Below are 18,698 nucleotides of genomic sequence, written 5' to 3'. Positions count from 1 at the left end.
GATTTAATATATTGGTCTAAACGATTTTTAGTTGATTTCAATTTCTCTATGGAACACTTGATTTTGATATAATTTTTAATACTGCATAATTGCGTTTTATAGTAGGTATAATTATCTATTTTTCATTTTATAACTGTCAGGTTGCTTTGACTATAGTTTTTTTTAGATTGCTGTATAAAAGCTTAACTGTACAATGTACAGTGGTTTTCAAAAATCACGACAGTAATTAATGACATATGTTATATCGTTATATCATATAGGTACTTAAATATTCTTATAATATTCTGTACAAATGTCAGCAATTGATTTAGCTTTTAAAATAAAACATGTGGGTGGTTCTGATAAAAACTCAAAATATATTAATACTTTTTATCAAATATTATAAAATGATTTGTATAATTCAATTAATTTTATCTGTTGTAATACATACAACCTCTAAAATTATTAATTAAAACTTTTTAATTTAATTATCTCCATTATTGAATAAAACGTTTTTTTTTTCATTCGATTGAAATTTCAAATTATAACCACAATTATTCACCATAATTGAACTTCAAACGTTTAACATTAAAACTTTCTTCGTATATTTTATACCTATTTAACATTTATACAAACACGAATAAATTAATTGGTTCAAAACTAAAAATGTTTTGCTAATGCCAAATAAAACTATGTTGAAGAAAAAATTTTGTTACATAATTTTATTAAATATATTAATGAAATCATTTGTAATAATAATTAATTAAATAGTTAAAAACATATATATAATATATGCAGTGGCGTATATATGGGGGGGTTCAACCCCCCCCCCCGAAATTTATGGTTAGTACGACCCACGTGTGCATTTCTTTAATCTATGTATTAATTAAAACCAAACTGTCTAGTATGGGAAAAAAATGCTCTCTCCTAATTTTTTAGCAAATTATACGCCCAATTCTTACCTACGCTTGCCCGGTATGGGGTAATTGTGCATCCTCGCACATCAAAAAAATGCAAATTGTCCAAAACAAAGTCCTCAGAATAATTGCAAATGTTCAGTGGTTTGTCAGAAATCCAAATCTGCTATTGATACTTTGAATAAACTATCCGTTGATTTTTTTCTAAATATATGGTGCTTAATGTCAATATTAGTAACTTTACCAGTCTCAACAGCGTCATCAGAAAGATCGTTTTCGATATTGAAAAGATTGAAGTCGTGCTTGAGAAATAGTATAAGCGAAAATCGACTAACAGGATTATCTCATGTCAATTCATCGAAGTATTTCAATAAACACTGAAGAAGTGATAAATAATTTTGCGAATCTACCTCGAAAATTAGACTTTGTCCTGTAATTAAATTGTATTCTAATTTTCATAGTTATTAAAAATAAGTTAATTTATAACCTTAATTTAGTATATATTTTTTCATAACCCCCCCCCCCCGAAATTAATTCCTATATACGTCACTGAATATATGTAATGATTAAATACTTTATTTAATTATTATTAATTTTACGTTTATAGTATAATATATTTAACTTTAAAGAACTATATTTATACTCGTTAATTACTCGTATTTTGCTAATTCGAATTAATTTAAATTAAAAATTAATTTAAAATATCACATTTCACTGTTAATAAAACTTCAAATTCAATTTTAGTGATGGACGGAGCCAGAGGGTAAAATTTACCTACTAATTATTATTGCTTTTATTTTTAATTATTATAGATAATTACATTTTTAAATAATTATAAACAATTTGTTATATTACTACATCGTTAATAAGGATGTAAATTCTTCAATGCTCCCTGCAGTATTATTCGTCTTGGCACTATTAATATGTATCATATATATTGGTATATCATAGTATGATTATAATACTACTTGGGCTTAGTTACAGTTATTAGAGTTACAGTTAAATACCTACCTATAAATATGAATAAAAAAATACTAAGAATTATAAAGAAAAACTTAAGAAAATATACTAAATGAGAATTAAAAAAGAACTCAAAACTCACCTTAATTTTTTGAGTAAGATAAAATATTAATGTTTTTAAAATATACTAAACTAGCTGAAGTAACCAGCGTCGTCTGGAAAATGCATAGTTGGGACATAGTTTTTAATGGATTATTACCTTACACTATTTAAAATCTAATTTAGTGTAACTTTTGGTTATAAAACAAATAAAATGAAATTTCAAACGAATTAGATGATAGTTTTAACAGATTTAGTTAACCCACCCCTCCCAAATCAGGAAAAATATATATTAAAAATCAATAATTTTATGAATTCAGAAAAAGATTTTTTATTTAAAGTATATAATTTGTATTTTTATTCATACAAAAAAATATAAGTCATAGATTTAAATGAATGTATTATATTACTTACTATCATCTTAATTCATTATCAATCACTGACTGCAATGTTATAAAAAATATCCAAAGGGAAAACATTTTTCAAACCCCTCTCCCCGAAAAAAAAAGAATATCCTGAATCTGCTACTGGAATTTTTCTTTACTTTTATTGCTTAAAACGGTGATGAAAATTTTAGTGTAATTGTAAATACTGTGTGTTTTACAAAGTAAATATAAGTTGTAACATAACACATATGTGGCGACTGTGTGAGGACGTAAAGATAATAGTTTGTTGGCCGGCGGCCGCTGATCCGTAGCCAGGTCAGTTCAAACAAGTGTGACGGTTTTTCATGTATTATGGTACTATGTACCTACATATATTTTTCGTTTGTTAACAATTTATATACTTCATAATCTAACTACATTATAATTTATACTTACATATACACACACATATATATATATATATATATATATGCTACAAGAAGTATAATCGAATTATTTTCGGTACATTTGAATATATTCTTTAAATATGTATTAGTGATATTAAATATTTTGATAATAAATCTATAAACTAATTAAATATATTTATTAAATTATTATAGAAAATATATCAATTTAAAAACTATAAATGATTAATGTTAGATGATTATTAATCTGTAAGAATGTCGTATATTATCTAATCTAGATACACAATGTAAGTACCTAAGTCATAATATTTATAGTTACTTATCAGATCATAGAGTTGACAAAAAATACTGTTATTCGTTTTTTTTCAATAGTTTAATCCAATTTAGTAATTATAATATAGTATTATGAATGTGATGATTTAATATTAATTTTAGATGTATACAACTTATAACTCAAAATACAATGTATACATTAGAAAAGTTAGTGTATTTAATCACTAATCAACCACTTTACTTTGTATCTTAAAATTTTAAAACCAATTAGGTATATATTTCAATTTGCATATTTTTGTAATAATCGAATAATAATTATAAGTGTATAATAGTTCATAACCTGGAGATTGATTTTTAGATTGTCTATTGTACTTGATCTAAAATTCTGTTCTATTAAAATATACTAACAGTATTAAAAACACTACAATTATGAACCTCGTTTATTTAAAATGTTATTATTAACTACATTACAATGATTGGTTAGGTAAAAATGTAAGCTATAAAGTTGAAATCATTATAAGTTAAGATAAATCATAATATATTATTGTATGTGAAAGAATGTGATAAAAATATATTAAGCAAGAAAATTCATTTTACCAAATGTGATATTGATTAACATTTTGATTTCAATTCCATAAAAATTTAACCAACATGGTTTTTAAATCAAAATGCTTATCGAAATAGTTATTTAATGTGGTGGGGGGGGTGTGCAATATCGACAGTGTCGAATAAAATGCATTAACGAGTTATAAAGGTAGTCATTGCTTCCATATTACCTATGCGAAATTGTGAATGTTTGAAATTATACATGATATAACATAGCCTTGGTAAGTGGTAAGACTCATCATACAATGCATCAAAACCCTTGATAAGAAAGAGCTTGCATTAATTTCTTGATCATACATTTAAAAATAAAAATACGCACTGTTTCGAACTCCTGTGTGGTCATGACTTGGGTTTGTATATAATACCTGTAGGTAGTCTATACTTAATAACTACACTGCGAGTATAAATGCACAGCTGCAGATATATTTTACTATATTATATATGTGTATTATTATCGTTTGATGTTCAATTATTATTTTGGCGGCATAAAAACAGGGTGACACGTGGTTTCATGTTATTACACACGTACGACAGTATGTATATGTATACATAATATACGTTATGTGCGTATGTACTCCACCACCTCTGCCCGATTCCTCACACCACATATAAATCGCCGTTTTGTTTACGTTTTGCCGTCTCTTTGTGTGTGTGCGTGTGTGTGTGTATATGTATATATGTGTGTAATAATGAAGTGATCGGTCAAGGTCAGTGACCTATATAAATTCACGGTCGGGTATGTGATGGTCAGGTGGTGGGAGGGGAGACAGGAGTCTGTCTGTCTCTCCCGGCGACGGCGACGGCGACGGCGGTGGCGGCGGCGTCTGGCACCCTCTTCTCCTCTACTCAATCGTTCGTTTTCCTTAACCGTCGTCATCATCGTCGTACCACTCTACACTCCGCTACTGCTGCGGCGAGATGACGATAATCCAAATAATTGAAAAAAAAAAAATACAAATGTAAATATTATTATCAAGATAGTATTTCTGTACGTACTAGTACAACATAATGTAGGTAGTAGTAGGGAGAAGAAACCGTTTATGAGTCATGTACTTACGCGTGTGCGTTACTACCACATAGTCGCTGTATTATGTGTGTACACACTTTGTTATATGTATAACATACATAGTGCATGCATTCGTACATAATTGAATATAATACTGCTCGTATGTATTTAATATATATATATGTATATACACATATAACGCGTTATACAATGGTTTATACCTATACATTATGTACTGATGCCTGACGCCTGGTACTGCTATATACATAACCCGCGACACGTGTTGAGCGCGTGCCGTTATTCGAGTGTACACGCATGTACATATTATATAATACTCATATAATTATACCTACATACCTACGCACCACAAAATGTAAGTGTTATGATGTGACCATGTGTACCATTGATGCTCAGTGGCAGCAGTGGCAGTCAAATGATTTCGTAACGGGGGAAGGATGTAGCTGATTTTTTAACAAACACAATTTATAAAAATCTGTATTTTTAAACATAAAATGAATTAACATTACATATTTCAATTATATTATTAAATCTAATTTCTGTTTTTTTTTTATTTTGCCAATTCGTCTAGTACTTCGTCTGCGGTTATATTGTCAAGTCCACGATAAACAGTGGCTAAATGGTCGTGTAGGTACTTCCGAAATATAGGTTTTGTGACCCTGCTGTCTGTCCCTTTTTCTGGTAAAGGAACATCTGATTCAGAAGTATTAACATTGACAACATCATCCAATTAAGTTAGGTTAATTCTCGATTATCGGCAAGGTAATTCCCGTATATTTTTTATAGACAACTAAATAGTAAATATAAATAATAATCATAGCCTAATTCCATGGACGTATTTTAGGGGAGAAGGGGCGATCGCCCCCCCCCCTGAATCCATATTTAAGGAATTTATTATATGTGAGATACACGTTTCACAAAACGAAATCAAATTATGTGTAACTATGAATACTGAATTGAGCTTTTTGTCGGGTCTATACTTAGTGAAAAATCAAATATAACACAAAAAAAAACTTTCAAAACACAAACAGGTGTTAAAAAAACCTACATAAAAGTTGATTCTAAGTGGATCCGGCATTAAATTAAAAAAAACAACAAATATTAAGGATTCGCCTGATTTAAATATCATCAAAAATTTTACTTGTAAATTTTGATCCTAAATTAGCTAAAAAATGTGAGTTTTCACCCCTGGAAGTAAGTCTGAATACGCCCATGCCTAATTCATGATATGAGTCTAGATCAGAGGTTCCCAACCTATTTTGATTCACGGCACCCTTTATTATTTTCTAAAAATTCGGATGCATCCTATAGCCTATGCTCTATATTCTATAGTTTATACTGAATACGCAATAGTAATATATCGTATATTTAAGTTTATATTTTGTAACTTCGGTTTTATTTAGCAATTAATAAACAATAAAGATGAGATAAAGTCACAAGTATTTCACTATAAATAACTTTAAAATAGTTCACATCAAATTGATAGCAATTGAACATCTCAGTAGTACTATGTAAAAATTATGTGTTATATAATTAATACATTAATTTATATTGTATATACATAATTAATTATACACAATCTGTTTTATTACTCATAGTGCTATATTTTTCATGAGGGCATTTAAAAAATAAATATATACTTTAAATGATTTCGGGGCTTCCTAAATTTAAGTTCACGGTACCCCAGAGTGCCGTGGTGCCCTGGTTGGGAACCTCTGGTCTAGACAGTAGATAGTATAATTATTATACCATACACAGTGACATAACGTATAAAAATATATAAAATAATAGTATTTATAGTCGTAAGACTTAAGATCAACTGTTAAAATGTACCATAGATTATTCATGATTTTAGAAAGAAAAAAAAATTAGGAAATAAATGAATACCTATATTATATTAGGTATAATATGCATGAAATATAAATATTGAAAAAAGGTCATGGGAGATATTCCCCCTCGTCCCAATTTGACTGCCACTGAATGGCAGGTTTTAGAAAAGAGGCATTCGAAAGACAATCGTTGTATAATGGATACTAACTAAATGTATTTGGCACCCATACCATTTTCATTCTATTTTTATACTTTATTTCCATGATTTTCGTGGCAAAGGCAACATAATATAATCACTATTTAAAGCACTAATTAATTTGTTTTCAAGTAAAAATGTATAAAAATGATTTCTGTTTTTTAGGTAAACGAAAATTGTGTATAGTGCCTATGCCGCCGTTGTCACCTTTTGTTGGTTAAAGGGTCATTAAATCCGCTACTACCATTATAACAGGACATCAGAATTACTTCCGTGTATTTTATGTTTGTTTAACAAATCACTTACATCCATATAATGTAGGTATGTGGTAATTCAATTCTGCATGAGAACAATTGCGAATATACGTAATACGAATAGGAAAAATAAATATACTCGTATATCATTGTTTAGAATAGTGGCGTAATTAAGAATATGGTTTTGGGGGGGGGGGATTATAGGTTTTAGCAAAATCTGTACACCTCATATAGTAACCCCCCCCCACCCCACCAGAACAAAATTTTTAATAATTTTAATTTTAATAATAATAATAATAATAGTAATCGTAATAATAATAATAATAATAATAATCATATTATTACAATATAATAAATAAAACAAAATTACATAAAAAAGCTTCGGAGAGAATCCATTCCCTTAATTCTCCCCTAATTACGTCCCTGGTTCAGAAGTAGAAAAAAACTCATTAGAACAGTTTTATTTAGATTTTTATGATTATCAACTACACAGAGACGATAGTCGATTTAGGTGTTCAATTCACGAATTACGACTGTATAAATTGTATACTTAAAAATATTAGTAAAATTAAAGGTTAAAAAATATCATGATATCAAATTTTAATTGTTTAAAAAGCGTTTTTTTCTATGTTTGCCAAAGGCGCTAGCGAGTCTTCCTACGCCACTGTTTAAATTTCTTTTTTAAACAGTGATGATACTCAGAATCGTTTTATAAAAATGCAATCATTTTAAATCATAAATATGTATTCGAATTCTCAGTTGCCCACCCATAACTTCGATGTCTTACCTTTCATCTTTTGAACAATTCTCAAAATGTTTCAATATTATTTTACATATTTTATAAGTTTCATAGTATCAACAAACACCTGTTTTCGATACATTTTATGTATTTTAGTTAATGAAGAAGTATTCATCTAATAAGATTCGATTCTATATATTTTTAAACTTGCCCTCAAAAATTAATATATAACAATTCGCCTATATAACCAATTTCAAAATAAAGAAATATATATAATATGAAGCTATAACAATAAATATTCTCGATTATAATAAACGTATTCGAATATTAATTCGGTTTCTAAAGAGTTAATATTTCAATAACATTACCATGAAAACTATACAAAAATAGTATATATCTACATAACTGTATTCTACACATAGTTTCTTTTGGCTGGAACATTTAGGTATAAGTGTATAAATATGCCATTTGTAGGGAAGGCATAATCACTATTAAACGTTGATTAAATGTATATATTACTAAACCTCAATGTATTAATCTTTTTTCTATGACTTCAATCCTGTGATTTTTTAATTAGTAATATGTATGACTTGAAAACGTGTACAACATATCCTATTATTATGTATTACAAAATCATTATTGACGAGCGCAATAATATTTATTAAATAAATTTATTATTTTATACATTATTTGTTTAAAATTCGATATTCTATAAAATACCGATTTGATCCAGCTTTTGATAAGCATTATTACCAAGAATAATGGTATTTTTTTTAATGAAATAGTAAAATAATTAAATCTTAAGATTTAAATACGGAAACAAATCGGACAAAGAAGCTTGGCTAGCTGGCCAACGCTTTACAGTAGTTGGAAATATATGCCATCGACATTCAGTGATTTAAGGTAATTTGAGATGATAACAACAATAAGCACATTTTTACACTCTATAAACTTTTGCTAAATTTTACTATGAATTGTTTTTTGAATATTTTTCATAATAATTGTAATACTCATTTTTCAAAAAAATACTTTATTGTGAAGTAAGAGAGAAAAATGTTTATTAATACATGTACATGCAGCACTGGCATCAGGTTTTGTGGAGCACAGGTCACACTTTTCTTTACAGAATACAAGTTTTTAAATTGTTTTTAAGTATTTTTGAACTAGATAATTTTGTGATGAGAACAACCCATACATCATCTGCGAATAAAACTATAACTAATAATTCTGAGAAGTAGGTACAAGCAGCATAAACTTGGTATCTGACGACAACCATCGTTATTCAATATTATTCGTTTTATCATTGATTATAAAATTAGTTTAATTAATCAATGGATTTATATATAACTTATCTATAATTTTTCAATTTTTCGGGATCGGCATCATAATAATTTTCATTGCGCTCAATAATAACTCGAAAATTCTGAACACAAATTAAAAAAAGCGTTTAAATATAAATTATTTCATATCTAAAATTATTTCTAACGGGGCTTTGAAAGCTCGGAGCCTAAAGTACATGCTCCGCTCACCACATCCTTGATTATTTGTGCTTTAAAATTAGATACACGTCGGAATGGTTATTAAAATTTTTATTATTTCAATAATTTTGATATATTATTAATATAATTTAATAGATGGTTAGTAAGATATGTAAGTTGCTCTTGGAATCAAGAATGGTTTTTAAGTGGGTTATCAAATGTTTAAATGTTCGTATATTTAATTTTATTATCTTCTTGTTCCATCATCCAACATATATATTTCAAAATATATTTAAAGTAATTAATTGTGGGGAATCTGGTAATTTAACTATAATGATTAGTTATTAATTATTAAAAATGAAGAAAGTTCATTTTTTTTTTACATTAATAGATTGTTATTAAAATATATAATTTATTTATAATAAACGTTTTGTATTATTTCACATTTTTGGAACTTAAATAATAAGACTATCAAATTATTTTTTGTATGTTTCATTTGGGAGACCCTGAATACAAACAGCTTGGTTCCCGAAAATATTCCCTTTATTTAATGAGCACACATGTACTGGATACGGAAATAGACCCTTGCCCTTCTGATAATAAATTCACAGTCATTATATTAATATAAATTGTCAAGAAAAAGTGAAAAAACAATATGTCATCGTTCAATGAAAACTATTGATCACAATAGGAATTTTTTCTATTTTATAAAAATATTATTTACAAAAAAATTATCTTTAAAATGTTTAAAATGTAGTTTTAAATATTTTCCAATCACAAAAAATGTAATAAAATTCAAAATTTTCTGTATTTTCAAAGCGATAACAGTTGATTGATATTCTTAAAATTGAATATTGATAAATAAAAATGTGCAAGTATAGGAATATGCATTTATTGACAAATGCATTGTTTGTCTACACCAGTGGTCGGCAACTTTTTTGGACTCTTGGGCTATATTCACAAAGTAAAAAGGGTTCGGAGGCCAGACAAAAATTGACATGATGATCAATGAAATTTCCTAGTTTTGGAATTTAATGTGGATCGTATTAAAGTGACGTGTGGGCCGGATACGGCCAGCCGGTTGCCAACCATTGGTCTACACCAGGGGTCGCCATCCTTTTCAAACAAGTGAGCTACATTTAACATTTAAGTTCCTGGTGATCGACATCCAAGAGAATTTAGGAAGAGATTTGTTTGATGAGCAAAAGAAAAAAAGGTCTAAGCTTCAAAGAATAATTATTTATTGTATTTATATAATAATATTCTAATTTTCCCATTATCCGATTAATCTGATTATTTTACGCGATCGACCGATAGTGGTAAAATTTAATTTACAACGATCGACCTATATTCCTAAAAAGATCAACTAGTCGATCGCGATCGACTGGTTGGCGATCCCTGGTCTACACTATTAATTATTATTCTAAGTGTAAACAATGTTAATTTATTAAAACCATAGTACATAATAACAATAATTGTTAAATAAGTAGTAGTCTATAGCTTATAATATAATGTAATATAGATGCGAAGTTATGATTAAAAGATAAATATATAACCAAAAATAAGTGAATAAAAAATACCAAAAAAAAAAAAAATATTAAACTTACGCCTGAATATGAAACAATTCAAAATTTTTCTATTCAAATTAAAGCTTTCATATTAAACATTAAGCAAACTTGCCATTTATTTGTGTTTTCTAAACTTTGAAAGTTGTATAAGTTTATAATTAGAAGAATAATGAAATGAGATATCGCGAATGCTCTATGTATACTATGTATGACTTTTTTTATATTTTTCTCTCTGATCAATACCTAATACTCAATACCGATGAGCGATTATTTGTATTTAGTTGTGAGTCTGTAGCCATATCGATATTTTAATAATTTTAATTTGATTTTCTAACGTCAACGAGAAAAAATTATATATTATATTATTGGTTACTTCTGTAATTATGTGTATTTAATATGTTTGTTACTGGAATTACCTGTAGAATATTATCTTCATAATATGTAGCTACAGTTACAAATTTACAAGCCATCAACGATTATAATATCATTATTATAACAATCAAAATCATTTTTATTTATAATACACACAATATACAAAAAAAAGTATATAAAAAAATATGATGTCTTTATTAGATTTATAATGTTAATATTGAATTTATTTATGATACAGGCCATGTGGAAATATGTTGGTATATATTTTTTAATTTTATATTATTATTTTATACTTACACTTATTCAACAGAAGACAATATGCATTTTGAAAAATACCAACATATTAACGATTTCAAAAATCTAATAAGGATTCTGGGAATTTATAAAAATAATAAATACATCTTTCGTCGAATTTTTGTTTTTATTGGTTGAAAAACTATATAACTTCAACAGAACTGTTGTTTTTAGTAACTTGGTTTTTATGACAAAATATAAATTGCATCATACACCAAAAACCATACAAGAAAATATTTTGAAAAAAAAATTAGTGAGAGCTACTGATAAGAGAATCGATATTTTGTGTCATCAAATTCAATCAATGATTTTCTTTATCTTTAATTCTCCTTTCTGTACGTAGCTTCGTCTACAGTTGAAAATAATGGTTTTATACGAGCAATTTAAAACACCGTGATTATTGATCATCTATTGGTCATCGACGTGTGAGTTACGACTAATACAATTGATCCTCGTCGAATTGATCTCCAACGAAAATTACGTCAACCCAACTGTAGTGATTTCTATGCGCCAACAAGATACTCGAATGATGTACCCAATCGAACGGACTATTATTGTAAATAATATATAGGGAGTGTTTTTAGGAACCCCTGATGGGGTTTACGATGGATGTTCACGGGAACAGTTTTACGTTGTCTAATCGCAGCGCATCAGTCAAACACGAAATTAATTTTTTTGATTTCGTTCACCATCGTGGTCGTTTCCTAAACGTTACTCAAAAGAATTGTTTAATTATGCCAATAAGGTTTTCCCTAAACCGTACAAATGTACAACTATCGTGCCCCCGTCTCTTTTGCGCAGCAGCGGGGTACCGCCGACGCCAGAAATTGGGACGGTGGCGAAAGAAACCGCTGCCCAATGGCAAAACAAAAATAATTGTACGCGCGTATTATACATGTGTGTTGTTATTATTATATACACGCGGCGGCACCGTCGTCGTACCGAGAGAAACATAAAACCCGAAACGAGCGACGTATTATAACCGACCAACCGGCGGCGGTAGCCAGCGACAGCCGACGAGCGTGGTGGCGTCGTCTTTCCCCTATATTGCGTACAAAGGACCCCGCGCGCGCCGTTTTCCCATCGACCCACGAACCGTCACTCCCACCAAACGTGACGACGACCGTACACAACTACGGCACGGAGGTCATTTGATACGGTGTGTATGTGTGTGTGTGTATGCTTGGTCCCCGCTCCGTACGGTCCGTCTCCACCACCACTACCGGATTTCGGGGCCCGACGCAGCGCGTTCGTTTCTGTTCCGTTGCCGCCGCAGCCGCCGTCGTTTGCCCACCATCATCAGTGTTCCCGTCGTATCGAACCGCTTATACCGCGGCGCAGCGCACAAGACACAAGTTCATTTACCGTATAATATTATTGTATACGCTCAACGTTCTTTCGACTCTCCGGTATTTATTATTATATACGTATAAGATAGAGGTGTGTGCGTTTATATAAACACGCGCACACGTATTTATAAAATATATTATACATCAAAATAAATTTTTTTTATTTTTTCTCTCCCCCCCCCTCGTGTGTCTACTATTATATTTCTCCATGCACCAGTCTCGTTTGGTTCACGAATGTACGTCAACTTACAGATGATCACGCAGTAACTGCAAACTGTTTCGTTTCGTTACTCTAGCCCAGTTGTGACGACGACTATTATGTGAACTTGGCGTGTGTCTACTACAAAGAATAGTCAGCAACGCCACCGCAGAACAACGCAAACGACAACACGCACATCACACGCTTCATCGTTTTGGTATATAATAATATACTCTGTCGACGTAACCCGTGTTCTAATCGATCCGCACCGCTTTCAAGTTTCAAACACGACAAATGGACACGGCTACGTTTTTTGTCGAGGGCACTTCCAATCAGTTCGAGCATGTACTCTCGCTGTACCCACAGGCCTTGCGAATAAAAGCCGAGAGCAAGACGAAAAAGCCCGACGAGCTGATCAAGTTGGACAACTGGTGAGTTTTTTTTTGTCGAACACAACGGAAGCGGTACAAATTAGAAATAAAAAAATACGTTGTCGCGTTTACTGAGATTTCGTAATGCGCACATTCGGCACGCTCTGTATGCACGCTCGGTCGTGGCGTACGCGGTTAGGTTGGTAAGACGCGGTCGGTCGCCCCGCCGCCGCCACTACTGCTGCATATCCAATCGAGGCCGTGATGACGTTAACGATTTCTTTGTGGAGAAAACGCTAACCGTCCGTTCTATTGCGCGTATACGTGTGTGTGTTCGTATATATTTTTATACAACGTGTGGTCGTTGTATTACAGAAATATTTTCACCGGCGGCCACGCCATCATTCCGTATCCTTCGATATTTTCCTCCTTTTGGTCAACAGTTTTATGTTAACCAGGGATACCGCTCACGACTTCGCGCGTAGAATATTTCCGAAATTATGATAATGTAATTATCGAAAATCGTGTACAGAGTGCTCGTCGCGACACGGTTTTGACACTATTTCCATTTGATTTATCAACAGTATTGTGATATAATAGTGATATGTAATCTGATTACTATTATTATTTTCATTCCTATACAACCGGAAGATATTATTTTTCGGAAAAAACAAATATCCCCGATTTACTTTTTCAACAATGTAATGTCACATGGCACATAACAACATTATATTATAGTTTTGTTATCTATGGTAATATTTTAATATAAACGTAGACAGCAACTTATTTTAATGTAAGCATAAGTTCGATCTAACGGCTATCAACATTTTGTTCTATTGATTTTAAAATTTTAGAATCCATATTCTAGGTATTCTTGTGACAATTATTAATATCGTTTTTAAAAAGCAATCATTGGATTATTCGAATTAATATAATACAGGGTTTCGAAATAAAAATTTCAAATAATAAATAATAAGAATTAAAAATTATTAAATGGTTTATACTCATAAATTGATATATAAATAAATTAAAGTTTAGTCAGGAGTTTAATTACATTTGTAAAGTATGATCGTTTTAGAATAAAAAATTCATCATCAGTAGTAATACTCCAGACTAAACTTTAATTTATTTATTTATTTTCATATTAAAATTTAATGTAATTTCATTTGATTTAAATTTTGTTCTTTTGGTACACTTTTTATTAAATTTAAATTGTTTCCACAATGTCAAGACAAGATCATTTTCTTTAAGTAACGTACAGCTATAGTATGAATGAAATATCAAGAGACAGTTTACTGACAGTACTTTAGAAGATAGTGTTACATTTATTAATACATTTCTGTAAATTAATTGTATTATATTATCAATGAACAGTGATTGATGATAGATAATAAATGAATTGAAATGTGCATAAATCAATTAATCAAATTCATTCATTGCTGTAGAGATAAAAAAATTTAAGTTTATTAATTAACAATACAACAGATAATAAATTAATATTAAGGTGTTATAATTGCATTAATGAGTTTAATAATTATTATGACATTTTAATTGTTTCGGCCTTAAAAAAATAAAAATGTATAATGATTAGGTAGGTATTTTAGTTAATAATTTAATTAAAATTTTTAACCTATTGGTATTGAGTGATAATTTTATGTTGTTAACCATTGTAATTGATAAAATTGAGTGGTATTAAAAGTTTAGTATTATTTATTTATGGTGAAAATAAATAATAGATATATCATCGTAAAGCTGCTTTTACAAGATATTTGCTATTTTCAGATTTAAAATATGAGGTTTCTGAGAATACTTGCCTTAAATCTACAATTATTTTCTAGCGTCGAGACTGTTTACTAGTAGAAACTTACAATAGGGTACAAACTAATTTTTGATAATATATATAATTTTATTAAATGGCTTATTTCATATACACACACAAATATCAATGTTTTTTATTCTTTGCTTAAATAGTTTAAGGTTTAATTGGGGTTCATAAATAATCAACCAATTTCATATACTATTTGGCGATATCTCCAATACTTATAATAAACTTTCTAATTAAATTAATTAAAAGTGAGAATAATAAGAAAAAACAATGAATTAGAAACGCTCTTCCATAAACCCAGTATACTCGAAACAATAAAGAACAAACATTGCTATGGGCTGAGCATGCTTGGTGTAGCCAAAACCTCATATGCATAGTATTAGAAGAAAACCCTACTGGGAAGATCATGTCTGAGATGGGAGGATGTAGTGATGAATGATATGATAGCGTTAAGAGAAGGTGTAGACTGAAGGATACAGACATTAAATAGAGAAAATTGGAGGCATTGATGTATGCCAGTATGGTCTTAATAGCCGAGTTCACCAAAGAAGAAGAAATTAAACTAATGTATTTAAAATAAAATAGTCATATCTGCTCATTTTTTCTGTAGGAAAATTATTATCTTTCCATGGTACTTATAGGCTGTTTTTTACAAATTGGCATTCATTTATTGTGTAACAAATCATTTGAAGAACTACAAATAATTTACTGTATGTTCGACTTATTCAATTTTGAATTATAATATTGCAATTCATTTTCCATTTTAGATGAATATTTGTTAATTCTCTATTAAAATATGTATACATTAAATATGGATAGAATACAAAGTTAGTTATTCAGTAAATTTGTTTGAATTCATCTATATTTATTTAGCTACTAATAGTATTCTGGAAGAATATTATTTTTTTATGTAGTATGACTATGTAGATTTAGTTCAAAGTTTAAAAACTAAAATTGTATTTGTTTAATAGGTATCAGAATGAACTGCCTGGAAAAATTAAGTCTAGAGGAAAAGATGCACACTTAAACCATGAAGAACTTTGCCAATTAATGAAATGGAAACAGACCGTAAGTTTTGTTTTTGTATTTAATTGTATTGATAGAATATTTATTTTAAATAAATTTGTTATAGAGAGGAAAAACTTTTCCTCAATTGAATTACTTAATAAAAGTGAATACACCCCGTGCTGTTATGGCTGAGACAAAGAAAGCTTTCAAAAAATTACCCAATTTAGGATTGGCTATTACAGCACTTAGTAATTTGAAAGGTGTTGGAACCACAATGGCGTCAGGTAAAAATTGTTAAAAAATAAATATATTTGTATGCACTATCAGATATTAATGTTTTATAAAAATTTTTCAGCTTTGTTGGCAGCTGCTGCACCAGACAAAGCTCCTTTTATGGCTGATGAATGTTTAAAAGCAATTCCAGCTATTGAAGGAATTGATTATACTGCTAAAGAATATTTGAATTTTGTAGCTCATATTCAAAATGCAGTTGAAAGGCTTAATGGTGAATGTATGTTGTTCTCATAGTTTTATTATTTTAATATTTGAAAAACAATTTTATTGGATGTAATTTGTTTCTAATCACAGGTAGTGAAAGTATATGGAATCCACATTCAGTAGAATTAGCATTGTGGACACATTATGTGGCTAATGAATTCAAACCTGAACTTTTAAGTAGTGTTCCAGAAGCTATTAAGAAACCAATTAGTGAACAAACCAAGACAGATGCTCATATTAATGGCAATGTTAATCAAACAAAGGTTCTTATTATTTCCTGTTTAAGGCTATTTTTATTGTATTGTTCTGTTAACCTTATATATTTATATATTTACTTATTTTATATTTATAGTTAGATGAACCAACATCTGATGAAAGCAACCCTGAGCCTTTACCATCTTCTAATGGTCACCAATTAACTATTGAAGACGATTCTCGTGACAAATCTGAAGATGATATCACCAACGACTCTATAACAACATCAGAATCAGCTCAAACACCACTTGCTGAAGCTTTAACAGAAGATTCATCCAGTTTGCCGGCACCTGATGAACCCCCAGTAAAAAAATTTAAAAATGATGGCCAAACAGTGGCTGCAGAAGCCAATGGCAATTAAACTGGTTTTAATTAAGCCAAGTTGAACACCATAGGCTTATAATTTTAGTGACGAGTTATTATTGAAGTAAAAATGTTTGAAACAAAATACATTAATGAAGAAATAACTCCATATTTATCGGACTTTATAATGTAATTATAACTTACAGTTTTACATTTTAATTACATATAAAATATTTCATAATTTTTCAATGGACATCAATTTTAATTTATTATGACTCATACATTGAAAACTCGTAAATATATTTTTTTTATACTTAGATTTTATACAACAAAATAAATTAAGTCTGTAATATTCTAATTTTGTTTTATTCAACTTAGTAATTTTATGATTTAAATATTTGACTGTAAATACAATTAATTTTAATTATTTATTTTTAAGGTTTATGGGAATAGAGGGATGTCTGAATAGTATGAAGTAATAATAAAAGTGCACTTTAGGAAATAATTTTTTTCAAAGAATTATTTTAATTTATTGAAAATTATGATACTTATAACAGGGGGGTGGACAAGAGAAACTTGCATTCAAAAACATTAAAACATTTTATATATTTATTAATTTATGTATAATGTATATATGTAGTATTATTATATCGGATCTGCACCATTTTTATTAAAATAAGTTAACAGCCATGTTAATTTATGTACTTAAATGCTAAAACTGCCTTAGCAATTTTTATGTTTTAGTTACTTCTTTTTATTTGATCTAAAAATGGTACAAAAAGTTATTTACATTCCGTTGAATTAAAGCTATATATATTTTTTTTTTAGAATTTTCGGGGGGGGGGGATTAACTAATAACATAAATTTTATTCTGTATGAATTTTTTTTTTGGTATCAATATGTAACTTTTCTACTTTAAATGTAAAATCTTATGATTTGTGGTATTTTTGTTTTAAAAAAGCGGTACATTTTTAATATATTAAATATTATTTTTAACGCAGCATGACTATTTTGTGTGTGTGTGTGTGTGTATGTGTGTGTATATATATATATTATATATACATATATTCCAGTAAGTTTGTCATAACATAAATAAACTATATAATAATTAATATTCTGCCTTTTTATGAATGGTTTTGTGATTACCTGTTCAAAGTTAATCGAGACATGGTATATTTATGGTATAGCACCAATCTATTCACAAACTGGAGTTAAGCATATTTTACATCCACTGACTTAAAATAAAAATATGTTTATGAGGAAGCTATTTGTCTAACATTAAATCAACATTTTAAAAAGTGATTGGGAATTTATCTCACTTGTTATTTGTTTTGAGCATTACTATTTTTATTATAATTAAATGTACTTTATCTTGAACTATTCTTGTTTTTATAAGACATATTTTCAAATTTCATAGTATATTTCCATTGAACATACTAAAATATTTGATTTAAAATTGTATTAGTTGAATGAAGGTTAATATAAAATAAATTGTATTTGATGTGCATTTG

At 29.0% G+C, this 18,698-nt stretch overlaps 1 protein-coding gene across 4 annotated transcripts; it reads left to right on the top strand.

Annotated features, from left to right (window-relative positions):
* The first annotated feature begins 12,604 nt into the window (after positions 1–12,604).
* On the top strand, positions 12,605–17,436 carry LOC112689178. Of its 4 annotated transcripts, XM_025562751.1 has the most exons (8): positions 12,605–12,788; positions 12,981–13,144; positions 13,207–13,358; positions 16,095–16,191; positions 16,256–16,415; positions 16,487–16,642; positions 16,720–16,892; positions 16,982–17,436. In XM_025562751.1, exons 3-8 carry the CDS (start codon positions 13,222–13,224, stop codon positions 17,243–17,245), a joined length of 987 nt encoding a protein of 328 aa, XP_025418536.1. In that variant the 5' UTR covers positions 12,605–12,788; positions 12,981–13,144; positions 13,207–13,221; the 3' UTR covers positions 17,246–17,436. The 4 variants fall into 4 exon arrangements, with proteins under 4 accessions (XP_025418536.1, XP_025418533.1, XP_025418535.1 ...); XM_025562748.1 differs by having other exon boundaries at positions 12,606–12,788; positions 12,981–13,358; XM_025562750.1 differs by having other exon boundaries at positions 12,606–12,788; positions 12,946–13,358.
* The last annotated feature ends 1,262 nt before the right edge of the window (positions 17,437–18,698 follow it).

The sequence above is a fragment of the Sipha flava genome, unplaced genomic scaffold, assembly GCF_003268045.1.
Source record: "Sipha flava isolate LNK unplaced genomic scaffold, YSA_version1 42_pilon_pilon, whole genome shotgun sequence".
Lineage (NCBI taxonomy): Eukaryota > Metazoa > Arthropoda > Insecta > Hemiptera > Aphididae > Sipha > Sipha flava.
The sequence above is the reverse complement of the archived record's forward strand: the minus strand, read 5'-3'. Positions and strand labels throughout refer to the sequence as shown.